Here is an 18,135-nt window from a genome sequence, read left to right as displayed (position 1 = left end):
TGATTTTCCACTGCAACACTGAACTGAATAACTTCAAATTAGGAATAGATGGGCTATAGAGTGAAAAAGAAAACAAAATATTTTTCTCCTGTTTAATTTTCTTTGTTGTTTTTTCCCCCTTTTCAATATAGACACCATTATCTTTGCAGGCTAAATTCAGTTTAATGAATAAATATTTTGGATTAAAATTAGGTATGTAATTTTTCATTGTGAAAATTATCAGGATTCATTAGAAATTAAGTCAATTGGAGTTTCATTTTGCTCCCCTTGGGAAAGAAAAATAAATGTGAATTTGAGAAAGTGAACTAGAGTAGGTGCACACAGCCAGTGGAAAGGATTGCTTTTTCCATTTCTCTCCCAATGCAATAAGATTTTTCTATCTTGTACTTCCAGTGATGAGTACAGGCGAAGGATGCATTGATTTACATGTGTCAGATTCTAGAAGCTGTGATGGAGTCAACACTTGGTCACATCTTACCAATCTGGAGCTTTTCTTGTTGTTTACAGACTGTCAGGAGCCAGCCACCCCTTGCCACCCCACTGTGACATGGATTCCTGTAGCTCTGAGGAATTCTACCAGGCTGTTCACCACGCAGAGCAAACCTTCAGAAAAATGGAGAGCTACTTGAAGCAGCAGCAGCTCTGTGATGTTATCCTGATTGCTGGGGATCGCAAGATACCTGCACACAGGTAGGAGATAGGTATAAAGCATTGAAATTACAAAAGTTAATGTTTTAGGTATGTGTATTTCTTAGAACAGTTTTTCCTATTGCCCCTTATGATTATTTCCTCTTTCTTTAAACAAAAGTGTAAGTGACTGGAAAAGGTGGGTTTGAAGGTTGGGCCTTTGAAGGTAAGGGTTTTTTGTACAGCTTTCAAAAGTTCAAGTAGCACTCAACTAGCAAACTGATGGTGAGTATGACTAACAATTCTCCCTGCTGTGATGCTATTCTTATGTGGAGAGAATGTGAATTTCTGAAATGGGGTGTTGTACAGCTACACTGAACAGCATCATTTCTAGTTTAAGATCCTGATCCTGTGATAAGTCTATTGTACAGAGTCTCTCAGACACTTATAGTAGAATACTGAATACTTTCTTGCTATGAACTGTGCCTTTCAATGAACTAAAAAATAATTATTCACTTATAATTATTGGGATAAAAATTATTGAACACTCTAATTTCTAAAATTCTGTAAGATTATCTGGTATTAAAGCAGCTAGTATTTATGAAACTTGGTTTCAGATAAAAATTAAACTTAAAATAGTTATTCTTCATTGAGATTTTTGGTCTCAGAAATAGGTTTTCATTTAATGCATAAAAATAAAAATATGGTCCTAGAGTTTAGATTAAAATACAGATAATTCAGAATTTACAGGTGAGCAAGTATTTTTGCATCTGAACTCTGCATAAGGCTGCAAACCAAGGGTAATCTATTTCCTGCTTGTGTCCTGATTTCTCTGGTGAGATACTAAATTCAGAGCAGGATTATGGTTCCCCAGCAGGAAGTGATGAAAACAGCCAGTGCATTTCTGAACTCAGAAATTAACTTCCTGGTGCAGAAGAATACGGGCATCTTAGCAACTTGGACCTTACAAAGTTCCTTTTGCCCTGAGTGAATATGGACACAGAGACTATTCCTGTTAAACAAAGAAGCTGAATAGTCTATATTCCAACTCCTACAACAGTAAGTAAAAGAAAAAAAAACATGCAATATACAAGACTGCAGAGCCAAAGTTATTTTTCAAATGCTAAGTAAAATCAGACAGAAACTTCATTCATATATTTAAATAATAGGGTTTTGTTAATTAGTTTCTTTCATTTCCCCTATTATTTTTAATACAGCTGTTCATGTTTGGATGCATACCTTTTAGTAGTAAATTTAATTTCACATTTGTCATTTCAATTCTACCGTGTTTATAAATCCTGAGCTGAAAACATTCCCTAATAAGATTAACCATTAAATAATACCCATAACCTATTTAGATTTTCTAATAAACCTTTGGACACCTTTACATGTGATTTTCTACTTGTCTGTGGTCTGCAGTCAAAATTCCAAATCTCAAATAACTGGAAAAGTTTTGATAGTGTTTATTCTATGTTTGTTTAGACAGGTGTGTCTGGACAAGCACAGTGAGCTATTTCTTCTACTGTAGTCATTACAATCCTAGAAATTACAGATTTGACTTTCCCTGCTCAAAGCAGGGTCAACTGCAAGGTTAGACCATTGAGGTCATACACAGTTAATTTTTAATTATCATCTCTTCTGGACGTTCCTCTCTTGTTAGCCTGCTCCAGTTTTTATTATCCTCCCTGATTTTTGTGGTGCAGGATGTGTCATCCAGGCAAACTTGCTCCATGATCTTGGTGAGGTGAACAAGTCTATAGGTACCTACATCCTTCTTCTTAGGGATTTACATGGAAATTGACTTTTCCAGTCCTTAGAAACCTCCTGCAATTATCATGATCCATTACAGATAGGAGAGAGTGGTCCTTCAGTAATATTGTAGAGCTTCCTCCAGTATTTGAAGTACTGGAAGAGTACTTTAAACTTGTCCTCAAAACACAACATAATAAATAAAAAAAAAAAGACTGTGCCAAATGAAGCTTTTTTGAGCAGCACACAAAATCTTTCAGAAGTTTTGCATTTGCTTCCAAGGTATTTACAGAAACCCTTCTTTACTATCAAATCCTTTGCTGTCTTCATCTCCGCCTGATCTTTGGACCTCTCTAATTCCATTTTTTTACATTGACACAATGTTTCTATATTTCTCCCACATCATTCATCTCTGCTTTCATTTTCCATGAACTTCTGTTGTGCATTTCGGAAGTAAATATTGTTCAGAACTATAGTGGCATTATCAGAGTGAATGAAAATTGTTAATCAAGCAATAATCACATGGGTCAACATAAAATTAAGAGTATGTGTTTGCCATCAATGATTTGGTTGTTTTGAGTGAAGGGAATTTACATGAATTGCACTGGTTTTAAATAACTGTGTTTGAAATGCTGTATTCTACAGCTGCTGAAGAAACATCAAAAATCCTGTGAAGAGAAGAGCTAAAGTCTCTACAAATGATAGATGAACCTTAATATTTGTGCTGGAGAGTTCATTAAAACTTCCATCTAGGACTGCAGAAATGTTAGAGCATCTCTAAACTCAGACTGTAGTTTAAGACATTTTGATTAGTAATGCTGCACAAAACAAGATAGGAACTCTATGCTGAAGGGAAAAAAAAAAGAACAAATATTATATAAGGCTAAAATTCACCTACTCCTATACAATTAAAACACTCCCATATAACAGAGACTCTATTCAATAAAACAGAAAATTCAATAAAACTGGAAAATGCAAAGAAGATGTAGAAGGGGAGTTACACCCTCAGCTTACAGTTCTGACTTCCACTGCACTTGTTGAGAAACCAAGAAATCTACTTTTGTTGTTGTTATAGTCAGGTATATTTGAGTGTATAATGAGAAATACAAGTTTTTATCTTCTGTTGTCTCTTAATATCAGACTTTTTTTTTTCTTTCCAATACTCAAGAAAAGGATCATGGGGGACTCCCACCATAGCAGAAAAGGTAGTACAGAACTCTTGGAAAATTACCAATAACATATGAAACAAATACTTTAGTAAGGTTACTCAAATCTTTCTACTAGTATTTGAATGACATGTGAAGATAAATTTAATAAAACTTCTTCAACAAAATGCAGTTAGCATTGTCTGTTTCCGTGCTCTGGGTGGTAACAACTTTTTTCAATGCCTTTTGAGTGCTACTACAGAGGGACAAAGTTAAAAAAAACAGTAGTAGTAAAATGAGGAAAAAATTAATGGAGAAAGTTTAGCTGAAAGCAAGATGAAAGAATAAAGAACCAGGCAGAAAAGAAAGGAGAACCAGGCAGAGAAGGAAGGAAAGTCTAGAAGCAGGGAGTAAAAGAAGAAAAATGCACATTAGTCTGAAGATGCACATTATATTCTGAACACCAGTTTTCTGTCACTAGTCAGTAACAGATCCACATGGAAAACATTGATTAAAAGCAGTACAGCCATTCTATGTTATTCCCAGATGTCTGTAAGGTTTGAGGAACTTCCCATATCATCTGAACTCATCTGGACAGAGTTGTTTAACACAACCCATAGTATGTGAGTTTAAAAACAATTAATTCAAGTAATATGGTTGGGAAAGAGCAACAACAGCAAAAATTCCTGCTATCAGAGGAGCAGCAAGGCAATTTAGATGAGCTTTTAATTTTAACCTTGATTGATAATCTTGATACGAGGGTTTGGGTTGCTGGCAAGTTAAATGGGAGTCAGCAGTGCCCTGGCAGCAAAGGGCCCACCATGCCCTGGGAAGCATCAGGCACAACATCACTAGCCCATCAAGGGGTGATTGCCTCTCTCTGCTCTGTGCTGGTACAGCCTCACCTTGAGTATTGTGTGCATTTCTGGGAGCCACAATATAAGGACATGACACTGTTGGAGCATGTCCAGAGGAGGGCATCCAAGGTGGTGAAAGGTTTTGAAGGAAAAATGGAAAAGGAGAGCAGCTGAGGTCACTGGGTTTGTTCATCCTACAGAAAAGAAGGCTGAGGGATGACTTCATCACAGTCTACAGCTTCCTTGAGAGGAGCGGCAGAGGGGGAGGTGGTGATCTCATCTGTCTGGTGACCAGGGACAGGACCCAAGGAAATAGAATGAAGTCAGGGGAAGTTCAGATTGGATATTAGGGAAAGGTTCTTCAGCAGAAGGATGGTAAGTTGCTCCAACAGTCTTCCCAGGGAAGTGGTAAGAGTTCAAGGAGCATCTAATCATGTGCTTAATCACATGGTTTATTTTTGTTTTAGGAGCCTTAAGGCTCCTTTCTAGCTAGAGATATTTTATTACTGTATTAAACCAGAATACTAATGCTATTACTTTATGGACTGGAAAAAGGTGCAGTAACTGAAATGGACTTTGAAGGGTGAAAGAACCTACTGTTTTACTTTGAAACTATTCTCCCTTGTCTTATCACTATATTACCATATGAAGAGTCCCTCTCCATTTTTTTTTAAAGGCTCCTTCAGGTACTGGAAGGCAGCAATTAAGTAATCCCTAAGTCTTCTCTTTTCTAGGCTGAAAAAGCCAAATTCCCTCAGTCTTTTCCTATGGGAGAGGTGCTCCATCCCCCTAATCATTTTGGTGACCAGTATTTTGGTGACTCTCTCTAAGAGGTAGATGTCCTTCCTATGCTGTGGATTATGCCAGTATTTATTGAATGTGAGATTTTATTCCTTTCAGAAATCAGAGCTTAAAATTTCAGTTTTTTAAAATAAATAATACTTATGAATGCATATATATGTCTCTCTCTATATATATATATATATGCATACTTTCACAATGCCATCTGTCAAAAGTTAAATGAAAATTAAAATGTAGTGTGGAAAAATTCCAGATATTATCATTTTTCCCCTAGAATCTTTGTAAATGAAAGCTGTTTGTGTGCAGTCCTCCAGGTGGGGTCTCACCAAAGCAGAGTAGAGGGGCAAAATCTCCTCTCTCGCCCTGCTGGTCACCACTGTTTTGATGCAGCCCAGAACATGTTTGGCTTTCTGGGCTGTGAGTGCACATTCCAGCCTCTCATCCAGAAGCATCACCAAGACAGTCTCAGCAGGGCTGCTCTCTGTGCATTCATCCCTCAGCCTGGATTGATACTGGGGGTTGCCCTAACCCAGGTGCAGCACCTGCACTTGGTCCAGTTAAACCTCATGAGATCCTCATGGACACAGTTCTCGAGAATATTCAGCTCCTATGTGTATTAGCATAAAATGTAGGGTGAAAAAATAGTGTCTTGACTATGATTTTTTAGTGCAAATAACATCTGATATTCTACTCAGTTGGTAGTAAAATATTGTAAGAGTTTTCTTAAAGATTTTAAGTGATCAAGGTTTGTTTGCTTCTTTTAATTAATAAATGCATCATCAGTGGTTAGGCAATTCTCTATCAAAAGTGTATATGAAAACAGTTGTGAAAGTAGCAAAGAAATATTCTATAATAAATTAAAATAAAACCTGATATCCTGGGAAAAAAGGTCACAACCCTAATCAGTCATATGGGTTACTTGTAAAAGAAACCACAAATTGATCAGGCTGAAATTAGTTGTAAAGAGAAAGATGTCTCTTAATCTGGAGAAAATCTTTCTGGGTACTCAAACTCATCTTAAGCCATGAGTTACCTGCTGTGAGTCTCAAGGATGAAAGAGTTTATTATGTATTCTCACTGCCAGATCCAAAGTTGAAAAGGTGACATCCTCAACCACCTGACCTTTCTTGATTAATAGGTCAACATGCCTTTAAACCAGGATTTAAGGCTGTTTGGAGTCTTCTAATCTACAAAAAGCAGCAGATCATTACAAATTAATTGATCTCTTTGATTTCTCACTTTTGATCTTCCATCTCAACCCTGGAATACAATAAAGATTTACAAAAGGTGTCACCTTTCAGAATTAAGTGTAATTAGCAAGTTCCTCTCTCTTCAGTTCAACTTGCAGAGCACTTCCCAAGGTAAAACTTAGTGTTGTGAAACTTCATCTTTTGGTTATAGTAAGTTGATGTAATAGCTGACTCAGTATTTCTGTTAATATTGATTAATATAAGACACTTAAAAAAGTAATCCTGTTTTTTTTTATCACTATGTTCAAAAGCTTGTCTTGATTCTGTAGGTGAGCTGCTGCATCACAGAACCTTTCTGCTCATTTAAGCCATCTTCTTTGATAGGTGGTACAAACCAGTAGGGATAAACCTCTAAGAAAAATGGATAGTGCTGAGTACCTGACATGTGTCTTATTTCTTTTAATTTTTTTTCCCACTTTGGACTGGTTCTTGTGTGTTCCTGTAGACTGAATGCTCCTTTGCAGCTGAAATCCATTAGATAACATCTTTTATTTTCCTCACACAAACTGTGGAAAAGCACGTATTTTTATAGAAATTTGTGAAAGAGATTTAATACTTCTGTTATTTATTTTCTGCCCTCCCTCTGTTGTTTTTTGTTTGTTTTAAATTTGACCATATATATACAGTAAGATTATATAATAGGTAACTGCTGAACATAAATCAAGTGAATTTAAAATACAAGATATTACCATTTGAAAATATTTCCACTGATCATTAACTGGTGTATTAAAATTTCTGTTCATTCATTTGTCCATTTTTATTTTTTTTTTTTTGATGCAGCCAAGGGTTTTGGTCTTGCTTTTGACAAGTGATCAAATTGAATATCCATAGCTAAATTTAAATGATGGCTAGTAAATCTGAAGCAACAGCTAATGCAAAATGAAATTAAATTAAATCTCCATGAATGAAATGGTCTGAAATGAAAATCTCCATCACATACCTAAATTACATTTCTGCTATCTGTGAGAATTTTTATCTCATATAAAATCATCACATTTTTCCTTTATGTGATTTTTGTGATGTTTTTATTGAAGCATCAATGAACAATAAAGTTACTTATTTATAAGTGGTCAGAAATAGTACTAGAAGAAGATTTACAGATATAATAATATATAAATGCGATAGAATAAATAAGCAAATGTAGAAGTAAATGTTCCTCAATGACGAAAAAATAGTAAATTAGGAGTTTCTAGTGGCAGCACCAAAGTCTTTTTCTAAGTTCATGGTTTTGTAGTCATCCATTGACATTTAGTCATTGCATAAATATAAACGTGAATTGTTTATGAATTAGGATGTTTGCTTCTAAAATTCATGATTGCTGGATTTGAGCACAACATGAAAAGTGATAAAAGTGCTATACCTATTTATTAATTCCCCAACTCTTGTAGTGTGTTTTTATATTTTGTAATACTTTGAAGTAGTTTTGTTTTGTATTCCCATATTTTTCCCAAATGGTTTATCCCAAACTCTACCCCCCTCCCTTTACCTGTGTTATCCCTCTCCCGGGATGAGATCATCCCCAAACCCCCACCCTGGCTCTCTGTCAATCACTCAGATCCCATCCCCTCCATCCAGAAGTTTCGGTCCAGGTCATCGAGTGATTAGCCAGAGGCTGGGAGTCAGCCCCCCAAGCCTTGCCCCATACGCTGTCCTAGATGTCTATCCCCCAGTACCCATCCCTTAGAGTTACTTATTGGTTGGTAAAATGTTATCTACTTTTGGTTTCCACCTCCCTTTAAATGTGACCTTGGCACATCTCCCGGGGCTCTGGGCAGGAGGCCCCCTGAGCTGCAGGAGCTCCTTTGGGATCCTAATAAAACCTTGGATTAACCCCTGCTAAGAGTCGGCCCTTTCTCTTCTACCGATGTCTCTGGTGTCTCTTGTGCTGCAAAGACGACCAGCCCAGGTGCCCTCAGCACCCTCGGGGCACACACAGAGAGTGTCTCCCCCCAGCCCAGGTGCCCTCAGCACCCTCGGGGCACACACAGAGAGTGTCTCCCTGTCAGCCCAGGTGCCCTCAGCACCCTCGGGGCACACACAGAGAGTGTCTCCCCCCAGCCCAGGTGCCCTCAGCACCCTCGGGGCACAGAGAGTGTCTCCCTGCTGCCAGCCCAGGTGCCCTCAGCACCCTCGGGGCACACACAGAGAGTGTCTCCCTGTCAGCCCAGGTGCCCTCAGCACCCTCGGGGCACAGAGAGTGTCTCCCTGCCAGCCCAGGTGCCCTCAGCACCCTCGGGGCACACACAGAGAGTGTCTCCCTACTGTCAGCCCAGGTGCCCTCAGCACCCTCGGGGCACACACAGAGAGTGTCTCCCCCCAGCCCAGGTGCCCTCAGCACCCTCGGGGCACACACAGAGAGTGTCTCCCTGCTGTCAGCCCAGGTGCCCTCAGCACCCTCGGGGCACACACAGAGAGTGTCTCCCTACTGTCAGCCCAGGTGCCCTCAGCACCCTCGGGGCACACACAGAGAGTGTCTCCCCCCAGCCCAGGTGCCCTCAGCACCCTCGGGGCACACACAGAGAGTGTCTCCCTGCTGCCAGCCCAGGTGCCCTCAGCACCCTCGGGGCACACACAGAGAGTGTCTCCCTGCCAGCCCAGGTGCCCTCAGTACCCTCGGGGCACACACAGACAGTGTCTCCCCGCTGTCGGCCGTGTCGGGGCTCCCCCCCGGTGTCTGCCGACTCGGGACTGGCCAAGGGCTCCTGAGAGGCTCGCAGAGGGACAGAGACACTCATCATTAGAGGCATAGATCATATATATGTCTTCAGTCTGCCCTACTTGCTGGTAAAATGTAGCAGCATAAAGCGCTGTAAAGTTATGAAGTGAATTCAAGCTTCAAATATTTTACTTAGCTATTGGGGTGAGCTAAGAGAGCAAAGGCAATCAATTACCATGGTGGCTGATAAGAATTAACTTATCTTCCCTATTTTTTTAAATAATAATTTGCCCTGAGCAAACTAGCTAACAATATACAAAAGGCTAATTGTTGTTCTCTTGGTTTCCAAGTTCTCCAGTTGTGATGGTAGTGTTTTTTTATTAATATGTTTGTATATCATGTTTTCAAATTAATCCAGAAATGTGACCATCTTTATGGAAGCACATGGTACACTATTTATGGCTGTACCACACTTCTAATATCAAGATCATCTGTGAATATTCAGTCCTAAATAAATAAAAATTTCACTGTAGATAGTACTTGGAAGAATGCCTAAACTTAAAGCCCCAGTAGTTAAAGTTGTACTTGATACTGCTGTGGTATTGATTTATCTGTATCAGATTCCTAAACAACAAGCTATGAGCATTTTGTAGATATTTTCAGAATATTTTCAAAATATTTTCAAAATACTTTTCTTGGACATGTTTATTAACAAAAACATTGTATTACACAGTGATTTTATTACATATTTTTAGTGAGTAGCATGTTAAGCTACTAACAGTTTAGTAGATTATATTTAGTAAGTTTATAGATTGTCTAAAGTCACATGCTATTATTAAAAAGTTTATAACAATAAGCCTTTAGGAACAAAGAAAAGTACCTCTGGATTATGAAATGCCTGTCCTTATGAAATTGATGATTTGATACTGAGAGATTATCTTGTTAACAGTTGGGACATCTGCATGATTGGAAGATTATTAGAAAGACTGAGTGCTAATTTCTATGTCTGTTTTATAGTCATATGCTAAAGTATCACTTGCTTCATATCATAGGAGGCAAAAACACATTAGAATCAAATGTCGTTCTGTATTTTGCTGCCAATGTGCAATAATAATACATTCCTCCTAATAATTTTTAAAGAAGTTTATAAATATCTGACATTTATCATATATATATATCCAAGCAAATTACACCACTTTCTTACTTTTTCTGCAGACTTGTCCTCAGTTCTGTCTCTGACTACTTTGCTGCCATGTTTACAAGTGATGTTTGTGAAGCCAAGCAAGAAGAGATCAAAATGGAAGGCATAGACCCCAATGCGCTGTGGGACCTTGTTCAGTTTGCATATACAGGTATTGTGATGCATACATTACGTATACTTCCTGTAGAGGCAGATGTTGATATTTTTGTTTGCTACTTTCCAATCAACTGTATTTTTTTTATAAATATTTTTATTTTTAAACATAATCATCCAAAAATGTTTAATTACTATTTCTAGGGATGAATTCAAAATATTATCTCTTATCTCCAAACTGTTCAATATTTCAGACTTGTCAAGTTCAATAGGATAGTCAAGAAAATTATATACTTTTCTTGGTTTTCAAATACTTAAAAAGGAGTGCCTCATACCCTCATAACTCAAATTATGTAAGATCACTGGAGGAACAGTTGTACTTTTTTAAGAATAATCCTGTATTGCTTTTTTAATCAAATCTCAGTATAAATAATTGCATAAATCTTTAAAAATTTGAAAGAAAGAAAAATTGAAGTTTGAATAAGAAAATGTTTTAAAAGGTTTTATTATGAGCCAGATATTTTCTCTTTCATTTCCCTTCATATGCTGGTACTCTGTTTTGAAGTGTAAACTTATGAATAACTCACAATACAGAGTTAATAACTCAAAGCTCTCTTCTGAATAGTTTTTATATTTTAATGCATTATAGATTTGGGATTTATACTTCTTAAACAACTTGTTATGCACATTTTAACTGAAGTGCATTAATCTGAAAGAAAGAATGCTAATATTACAAAATAAAGTAATTAAAAGAGTGGAACTGCCTATAAGATTTGCCTTGAATCACATAAGTATAAAATATACACTGTTTTCTATTTGTTTCCTAAAAGACATCCTTATATTGTTTAAATTAACCGTATTTTATCATGATTATTCTATTGTATATTTGATTTAGATTCAATTTTAAATAGATTCCCCAAACCCTGAAGTTTTAATCTGTTTTAAAAACACATCTAATAATTTAATCACAAGTTGCTGTTCGCTTTGTAGTTAATCAGGATATGTTCTGGGGTTTTTATGACATAATAGCTTTACCATCTTAATAGAAAACAGAAATGGCAAATAAGCATAATTTAAGCTAAAAATACTCTTTTGGAGAATAACGTTAGAGAAATAAATGTTCTAGGAGTGTAAGACTGTGATTTAGGTGGTACTCTACATGTTAAAAGGGTAATGCCGACTCCCTTCAGCTGTGGCTTTGCCACTCAGGAATGTGCATCATCTCGAGGGTTTCAAGCTAGGGATCCATGAAATGAAATAGTTCAATAAGAAGGATACAATCTGATTCCTTGGTGAATGAATGGCACAGGAATTCTGGGGCAAAATCAAGAATACCTTGGCACAGAACAGCAAAAAGACTATGGGTAATGTTAAATTGTTTTATAGGAGGGAGGTTAAAGATAGAGGAGGTAAGAGAAGGGACAGTGTTGTTCCCCTGAAAAGAAAATTGTGAAAATCCTGAAGTACTGTATTGTTCTTTTGCTTCAGTTTTCACTAAAATATATCACCTGGAAAGATACAAAAGAGTTGTTGGCAGCAAGAGATAGTGTGTAGGTGTAGATTAGGGAAAGAAGGAGATTCAGAAGAAAGGTGGTAAAAAAAGATAAACACTTTCAAGATGAATGAAGCTATATAAGAACTTTATGGTTATCTTTGAGAACTTTGGAGACTGGATGAAGCAATGAAAACATAGAAGAAGCAAACTTCTGTTTACCAAAAATGTTTAAAATTTTCAGCTCCTTTATGTTCCTTCATTCTCTTTGCAATGTGATGTACTTGGGTCATTATATGAGATGTAAAACTAAAAAGCTTCTTTTTGGTGTAAGGTAAATAAGGGCCAGCTTTCACAAATGGATGAAAAGGGAACTCCACAGCGAGTATAATTTGCATGTTTTCTAATTTGCCTCATATGAATCTGCATCTGTAATATTCATTAATTTAAACAGTCACACAGTCCAAACTGCCTCAGAAATGGCAGCATTATGTACTATTGTAACATCACCTTGAAGAAATAGAAACTTAAGAGGATAACCAAGCTCTCTAATGTCTTTCACTAGAAGTGGTAAAACACCATTATTCTTTTTTTCTAACGCATTTTGGAGACGAAATAAGACTTTAAAATGCCTTAAGTTTACACTTGCAAGTTTCACAAATACTTAATAACAATAGAAGAGTGATGAGGGTTGGGAAACGTGAGACAATTTTACATGCTAAAAGATTAAATATATTGGATACCATAGATCATTCTGGTTTTGATTACTCTGTCTTGCATTTCTCTTCCATCAGGTTCTTTATCCTGATTTATTCTTATTTATCCTTATTTATTCTTAGCTTGTGTCCTTATCTTCTGGAGTTCATGTGGCATTATTTCTTTCTGTATTCCTTTTCTCTGCATCAGATATCTTAGCAGACACCTACATTTTCTAGCTACAATTATCCTAATAAATTAAACAACACTGGGGAAGGCTTGCAGGCACTGGAACACAATTGTCTCTATTGATCCTGGAAGTTGTGGCCAAATCCAAATAGTAGTCTCTCTAACACATGATGGGTATACCTTGGATACGCAGCTTATCATTAATGTGGCTAACCTTGTGCAGAGGGTAAGGGCACTCAAAAGCGCTATGGAGAATTTAGTGATAGCTCACGTGATTTGTGAATTCCTAGAAAACAGTCCCAAACTTACTCAGTTTATTGAAATTAAATACAGTCTAGGCTTCTCAGTTAATCACTCTGTTTTCCCTTGACCTTGCCAGAGCAAAAACCTTTCTTTTTTCTCATTTTGTTTCCATCATCTCATATGATTTATCTATATTCATAGTTTCTTATCTCCTTTCTTGTACTCTGATTCCTTATTTACAACAGTCTTGTGCTGCATGGATGTGGACAAGTGGAAATTTAAGAAAATAGCCAGTGTTTTGATATCCAGAAGCACAGAAGCCAACAGAAATTCCCTTTCAGACTTTTGATCTCTAATTGGGAGCATACACCTGTCTAGACTTAGGCAGAATATCGGGAGAATCTGGCTGCCAAATTCCAATTACTGATTGCATGTGTGATAAAGTTTTCAGCAACTCATGTCTGTAACCAGTTTAGCTCTTTATTTTACTTCAGGAATAGAAAACAATTTTGACAAATGGGCAGTTATTTACTCCTATTTTCTTTTTCCTGTCACTACCTTCCTAACTCAAGGAGCTTAAGAAAAAAATCACTGATAGTTGCTGCTGTTATAGAGGAGGTTTTCCCTGGGGAAAACTGAACAAATCAGAAAAAACACAGCTGAACATGGAATTGTTTGCAAAAATGTAGACGTTAAGAGTATTACAGTGCAAATATGTCTAGATGGAACCTGATGTGATTTAAAAGATGGAACCGTTTCCACATCTTGTTATCTGTAATTCAGTCAGGTTTATATTTTTTTATAATCTAGTGAAATGATTGCATTTTTACCTGTGAATCATACATATTAAGCAGGAGGTTAAGAAGGATAAAATATATGCATCTATGAAAAGCATTATTGTTGGTGAAGATATCTTAAACTGATATCAGACCCTCCACCAATAATCTAATGATAGATCTAATATAGTTGCAAAATATCAGAATTAAAGTTAATCAAAAGGGAGATTTTTTACACCAGACACATGAAGAAAAGTGGTTCTGGGGTGCACCAGGCACAGCATCACCAGCTGAGCATGGGAGGGGATTGTCCTTCTCTGCTCTGCACTGGGGTGGCCCCACCTAGGGTCCTGTGTGTGGTTTTGGGCACCACAATATTAAGAAAAACATTAAATTATTACAGAGTGTTCAAAGGAGGGCCGCGAGATTTGTGAAGGGGCTTGAGGAGCAGCTGAGTTCACTTGGTCTGTTCAGCCTTGAGAAGACTGAGGGGAAGACCACATAGACCACATTGCAGTCTACAACTTCCCCATGAGGGGAAGAGGAGGGGCAGGCACTGATCTGTTCTCTGTGGTGGTCAGTACAGAACCCAAGGGAATGGCCCACAGCTGTCTCAGGGGACATTCAGACTGAATGTTAGAAAAAAGTTCTTCACTCAGAGGAGACTGGGCCCTGGAAGAGGCTCCCCAGGGAAGTGGCCACAGCATCAAGACTGACAGAGTTCAAGAAGCATTTGGACAGTGCACTCAGGCACATGGTGTGTCTCTTGGGGTTGGTCTTGTGCAGGGCTTAGAGCTGAACTCAGAGATCCCTGAGGGTCCCTTCCAACTCAGCTTACTCTGTGATTCTGTGGTTCTGTACACAAATAGATTTCTAAATAATTGGTGAGGTAGAATTACAAGGTGACCAGGAGAGCATTAAGTCTTGTACAGCCTTGATTAGAGCAGCTCCTGAATGAAGGTATCTGCCAATCTAAGAGTACTAACAGGAAGACAGAAAATTAGACAACCAAAAGTACTGATTTAAAGATAATAAAGGATGTTGAAGTTTCTGTGAAGATTCAATGTGAATAATTATGTAATTTTAAAGTTATGTGATTAATGTACCTGTAAAGCAGAATTTTATTAAAGCTGAAAAAATTGGCATGTATTAAAATATATTCTATAAACTCTATGTTAGGACAGTCTTGGGGTTGTTTTGGAAGTGTTTTAGGATTTGTATATATATATATTTAACTTGCATTTTTTGTAAACAAATTAATAATGTAGTAACTACATATTGTTTTATCTGAAATATGCACAAAGTTTTCTAATGACATAGCTACATTATAATGTATTTATGGCTTGTGTAATTCAAATTATGTAGATGATGTGAATTTATTAGAAAAACATTCTATCAAAATTATATGCTTCTTGTTCTATACATATGGTCACAAGGATAGATCAAAACAGCTTTACCACTGTTTTTTGTAATGGATATATTTGACCAGTAAAAAATATGTGACTTCATTAATCTAGCCACACTTTGCTGCATTTTTTTGGTTTATTCAAATAGACAAAGTATGTTTTGTCTGGGATAGAGCAGAACTGTAACTTAATAGGAAACAAACCTCCCTCTTTTGCATATCTACTCCTTGTGAGCCAACTGAGGAAATCAGAAGCCAACACAGACAGCTGCAATGGCTATGCAGAAAGTATGTTTCATTTTTCAAGCAGCAAGATGATTGATTGCAAAAAAAATCTATGATTGAGATCTTAGTGCCCTGGGATAGATGGATGTGTAATCTTTGATCTTTTAAGAATTCAATGTAGCAGTTACACAGATGAGTGTTTCTTCACCTTGTTTTCTTAGGTAATGCTTCTTTCTTGATCTTAAAACTTGAGTTTTCATTATTTTCATTTTTACGTCAATAGTTCAGAGAAGACTGAAACTATAGATTGATATTCTGTTCTTTTTCTGCTATTGGTGACTGTGGGAGACCTCCTTTGAAGATACAAAAGAGCTGTGAAGTTACTATAGATTTCCTATATCGGGAAATCTAATTAGCATCAGAATATCTAATTAGCATGCATTCACAACAATGATCAGAAAAGTAGGTTGGTGCTTTCATACTGTTAATGAAACTGGAAAAGCAAAACCCATTTAAGCAATAGAAAACTAAAAATCCTTGATTTGTTTATACACCTCTGAAAAATAAATAGAGATTATTTCATACATGGAGGAGGTTCAAGCCCTACTGTATAGCTTTTAATTAAACTTTATTTGGGAGAGTCTTTAATTAAAGTACTGTCAAGTGCCTTTGTCAGTGTTATACCTAATAGCACACACAGGGCAGACAGCAGGGATGTAGCAAGTAGGAACTTGCCTTTAAGCACAAGGACCCTTAGGTTCTTGCAGCACAGAAACGATATTAATTAAATATCTCAAGAAGATTTCTTTCTTGGTTTTGGTTTGGGGACTTTTCTTAAATTTTTTTTAATTGGTGAATGCCAGTTGTCTATGTGAACAAACATTGAAGACAATTCATCAATACTTTTGGCTTGTGCCAATTAATAGTGTCAAGAGTCCAGGGGTTATCAGAGCTACTGGATTGTGCTACAACATGCTGTTTGAATGTGACTGCCATTGTTTGAGGATGACAGTGTTTGGAGTAAAACTGAGGCCATTTCATTCCCTTTTGCCTCAGTGCTAGAGGGAAGTCCCAGACAAGCTTAACTCAATGGATACAATGTAAGGTGTTTTATTAAAAGCTTGTGCTAAGATTTTAAGATTAATAGTGCCTGGATTTTAGGTACTGGTGGCATTTTTACATCTCTTCACTATCTCAGTATATATTGATCACATTGAGAAGTGGAGCTACCCTGATATTATAAAGGTCTTTGCCTCTACCTCTGTGTCATGTTGAGTTTGTTCAAGAGTTATTTGTTCTGTAGTATCACGTTAGAGATCCCTCAAAGGTGGACCATGTCTAAGTAGCATTTTTTGAAGGAGATTACTACCTGCTGCTGTCCCACTGCGTTTTCTCTGCCATGTATTTGATGGTTGACTTTGCACTTGCAGAGAATAGGCCCTTAAATTTCCATTCATTTCAGCTGGGAGATCATTTGTTCCGGGAACTCTGGGATGAGTGATAAAAGGACAAATTAAGGTAAGTGAATTGATCTGAAAGACTTTGTCAGCTGTTGTGTAATGGAGAGTATGGAAAAATGGTCGCATATCATATTAGGTGCTCATAGACATTGAATAAACTTAACTTCTGGATATGGAGGATCCCCAGTGAAACTCTCTTCTAGAAGCAGATACTTGTCATGATACATGTCATACTTTTCAGGAGTCAATAAAGAGGGTGTTGCAAAGAGAGTTATCCAAAGAAGCCTTCTTTATCAGGGTTGCTCCAGTTTAGGAAGTAGGAAGTGGTAGTGATGGCACAATCTGTAGAGCCATAATTCAGATTATCTGTGCATGGATGTTCCACATTGACTACACTTCAAAGTTCATAAGTACCTTTGCTCCAGTTACATTTCAGATTGACATTTTCATATATAGTGTTCCTCATAAGATCCTTATTTATACACCAGAATTAAATTCTCAGCTATACTGTCCATGTGTACAATGCAAGAATCTTTCAAAATTCCTTAATGTAGCTGTAGGTTCAGATTGTTGTCTTCTGTCCTCTGTGAATGTCAGCCTGCTTGGATAAAAATACCTTCCTTCACAGAATATTTTTCTGATCCTAAAACAAACTGTGGCCTTTCACATAATTCAGGTCTGTAGGAAAGAACTTCAGAGACCCATTTATCGTAAAGAACTGCAGAGACTGACTGCCTCCTCAATTTTATTTATTTTTTTTTTTAGCCAGTCTCTGAGGATTTTGTTTCCATCTGGAGCAGATATTTTCCATTCCTGTCACTGAAACGCAAAGTCCTTGCTCATTCCTGGAGCTCTACACTACACTCCAATGAATTGTTATTCTTCCTTTACCCAGGATACTTCATTAATGGACAGAATTGGCAATTATGTACCAGGAACCAGCTGTTGTCTCATTCTTTTGGCAAAGTGTATGAGAATCACTTAGGAAAGAGCTCTGAATTGCTTATCCATAAATTTTGAGTATTCAGAATTTTCTAGAATATTATGGGAGATAGATAGTGACTATGTTTTCTCGTACTATGATGCAATCTGCTATTCCAGAGAAGTCAATAAAAAAAAAAATTCAGGCAGACACAGGGAAGTAATGAGTATGAAGGGGAAGAGCACATAACTGGGTGCATTTCAGGGTGCATATTTAAAGCTGTCTCTTGCTAGGCTCAAAGTTCTTCATCTCCAAAGAGAGATTAAAATGAGTACTGAACATTAATAC

General features: G+C 37.1%; 1 protein-coding gene across 1 annotated transcript in view; it reads left to right on the top strand.

Annotated features, from left to right (window-relative positions):
• The window catches only part of KLHL1 (kelch like family member 1), a 182,629-nt gene that overhangs the window by 57,109 nt on the left and 107,385 nt on the right, over positions 1-18,135 (top strand). Inside the window, exons 2-3 of the mRNA XM_066545060.1 lie at positions 508-690; positions 10,301-10,437. Of these exons, the coding sequence (XP_066401157.1) occupies positions 508-690; positions 10,301-10,437 (320 nt within the window). The remainder of the gene's footprint in view (positions 1-507; positions 691-10,300; positions 10,438-18,135) is intronic.

Source organism: Molothrus aeneus, chromosome 2 (genome assembly GCF_037042795.1).
Source record: "Molothrus aeneus isolate 106 chromosome 2, BPBGC_Maene_1.0, whole genome shotgun sequence".
Taxonomy (NCBI): domain Eukaryota; kingdom Metazoa; phylum Chordata; class Aves; order Passeriformes; family Icteridae; genus Molothrus; species Molothrus aeneus.
Note: the sequence above shows the minus strand (reverse complement) of the source record. Positions and strands in the feature narration are given on the sequence as shown.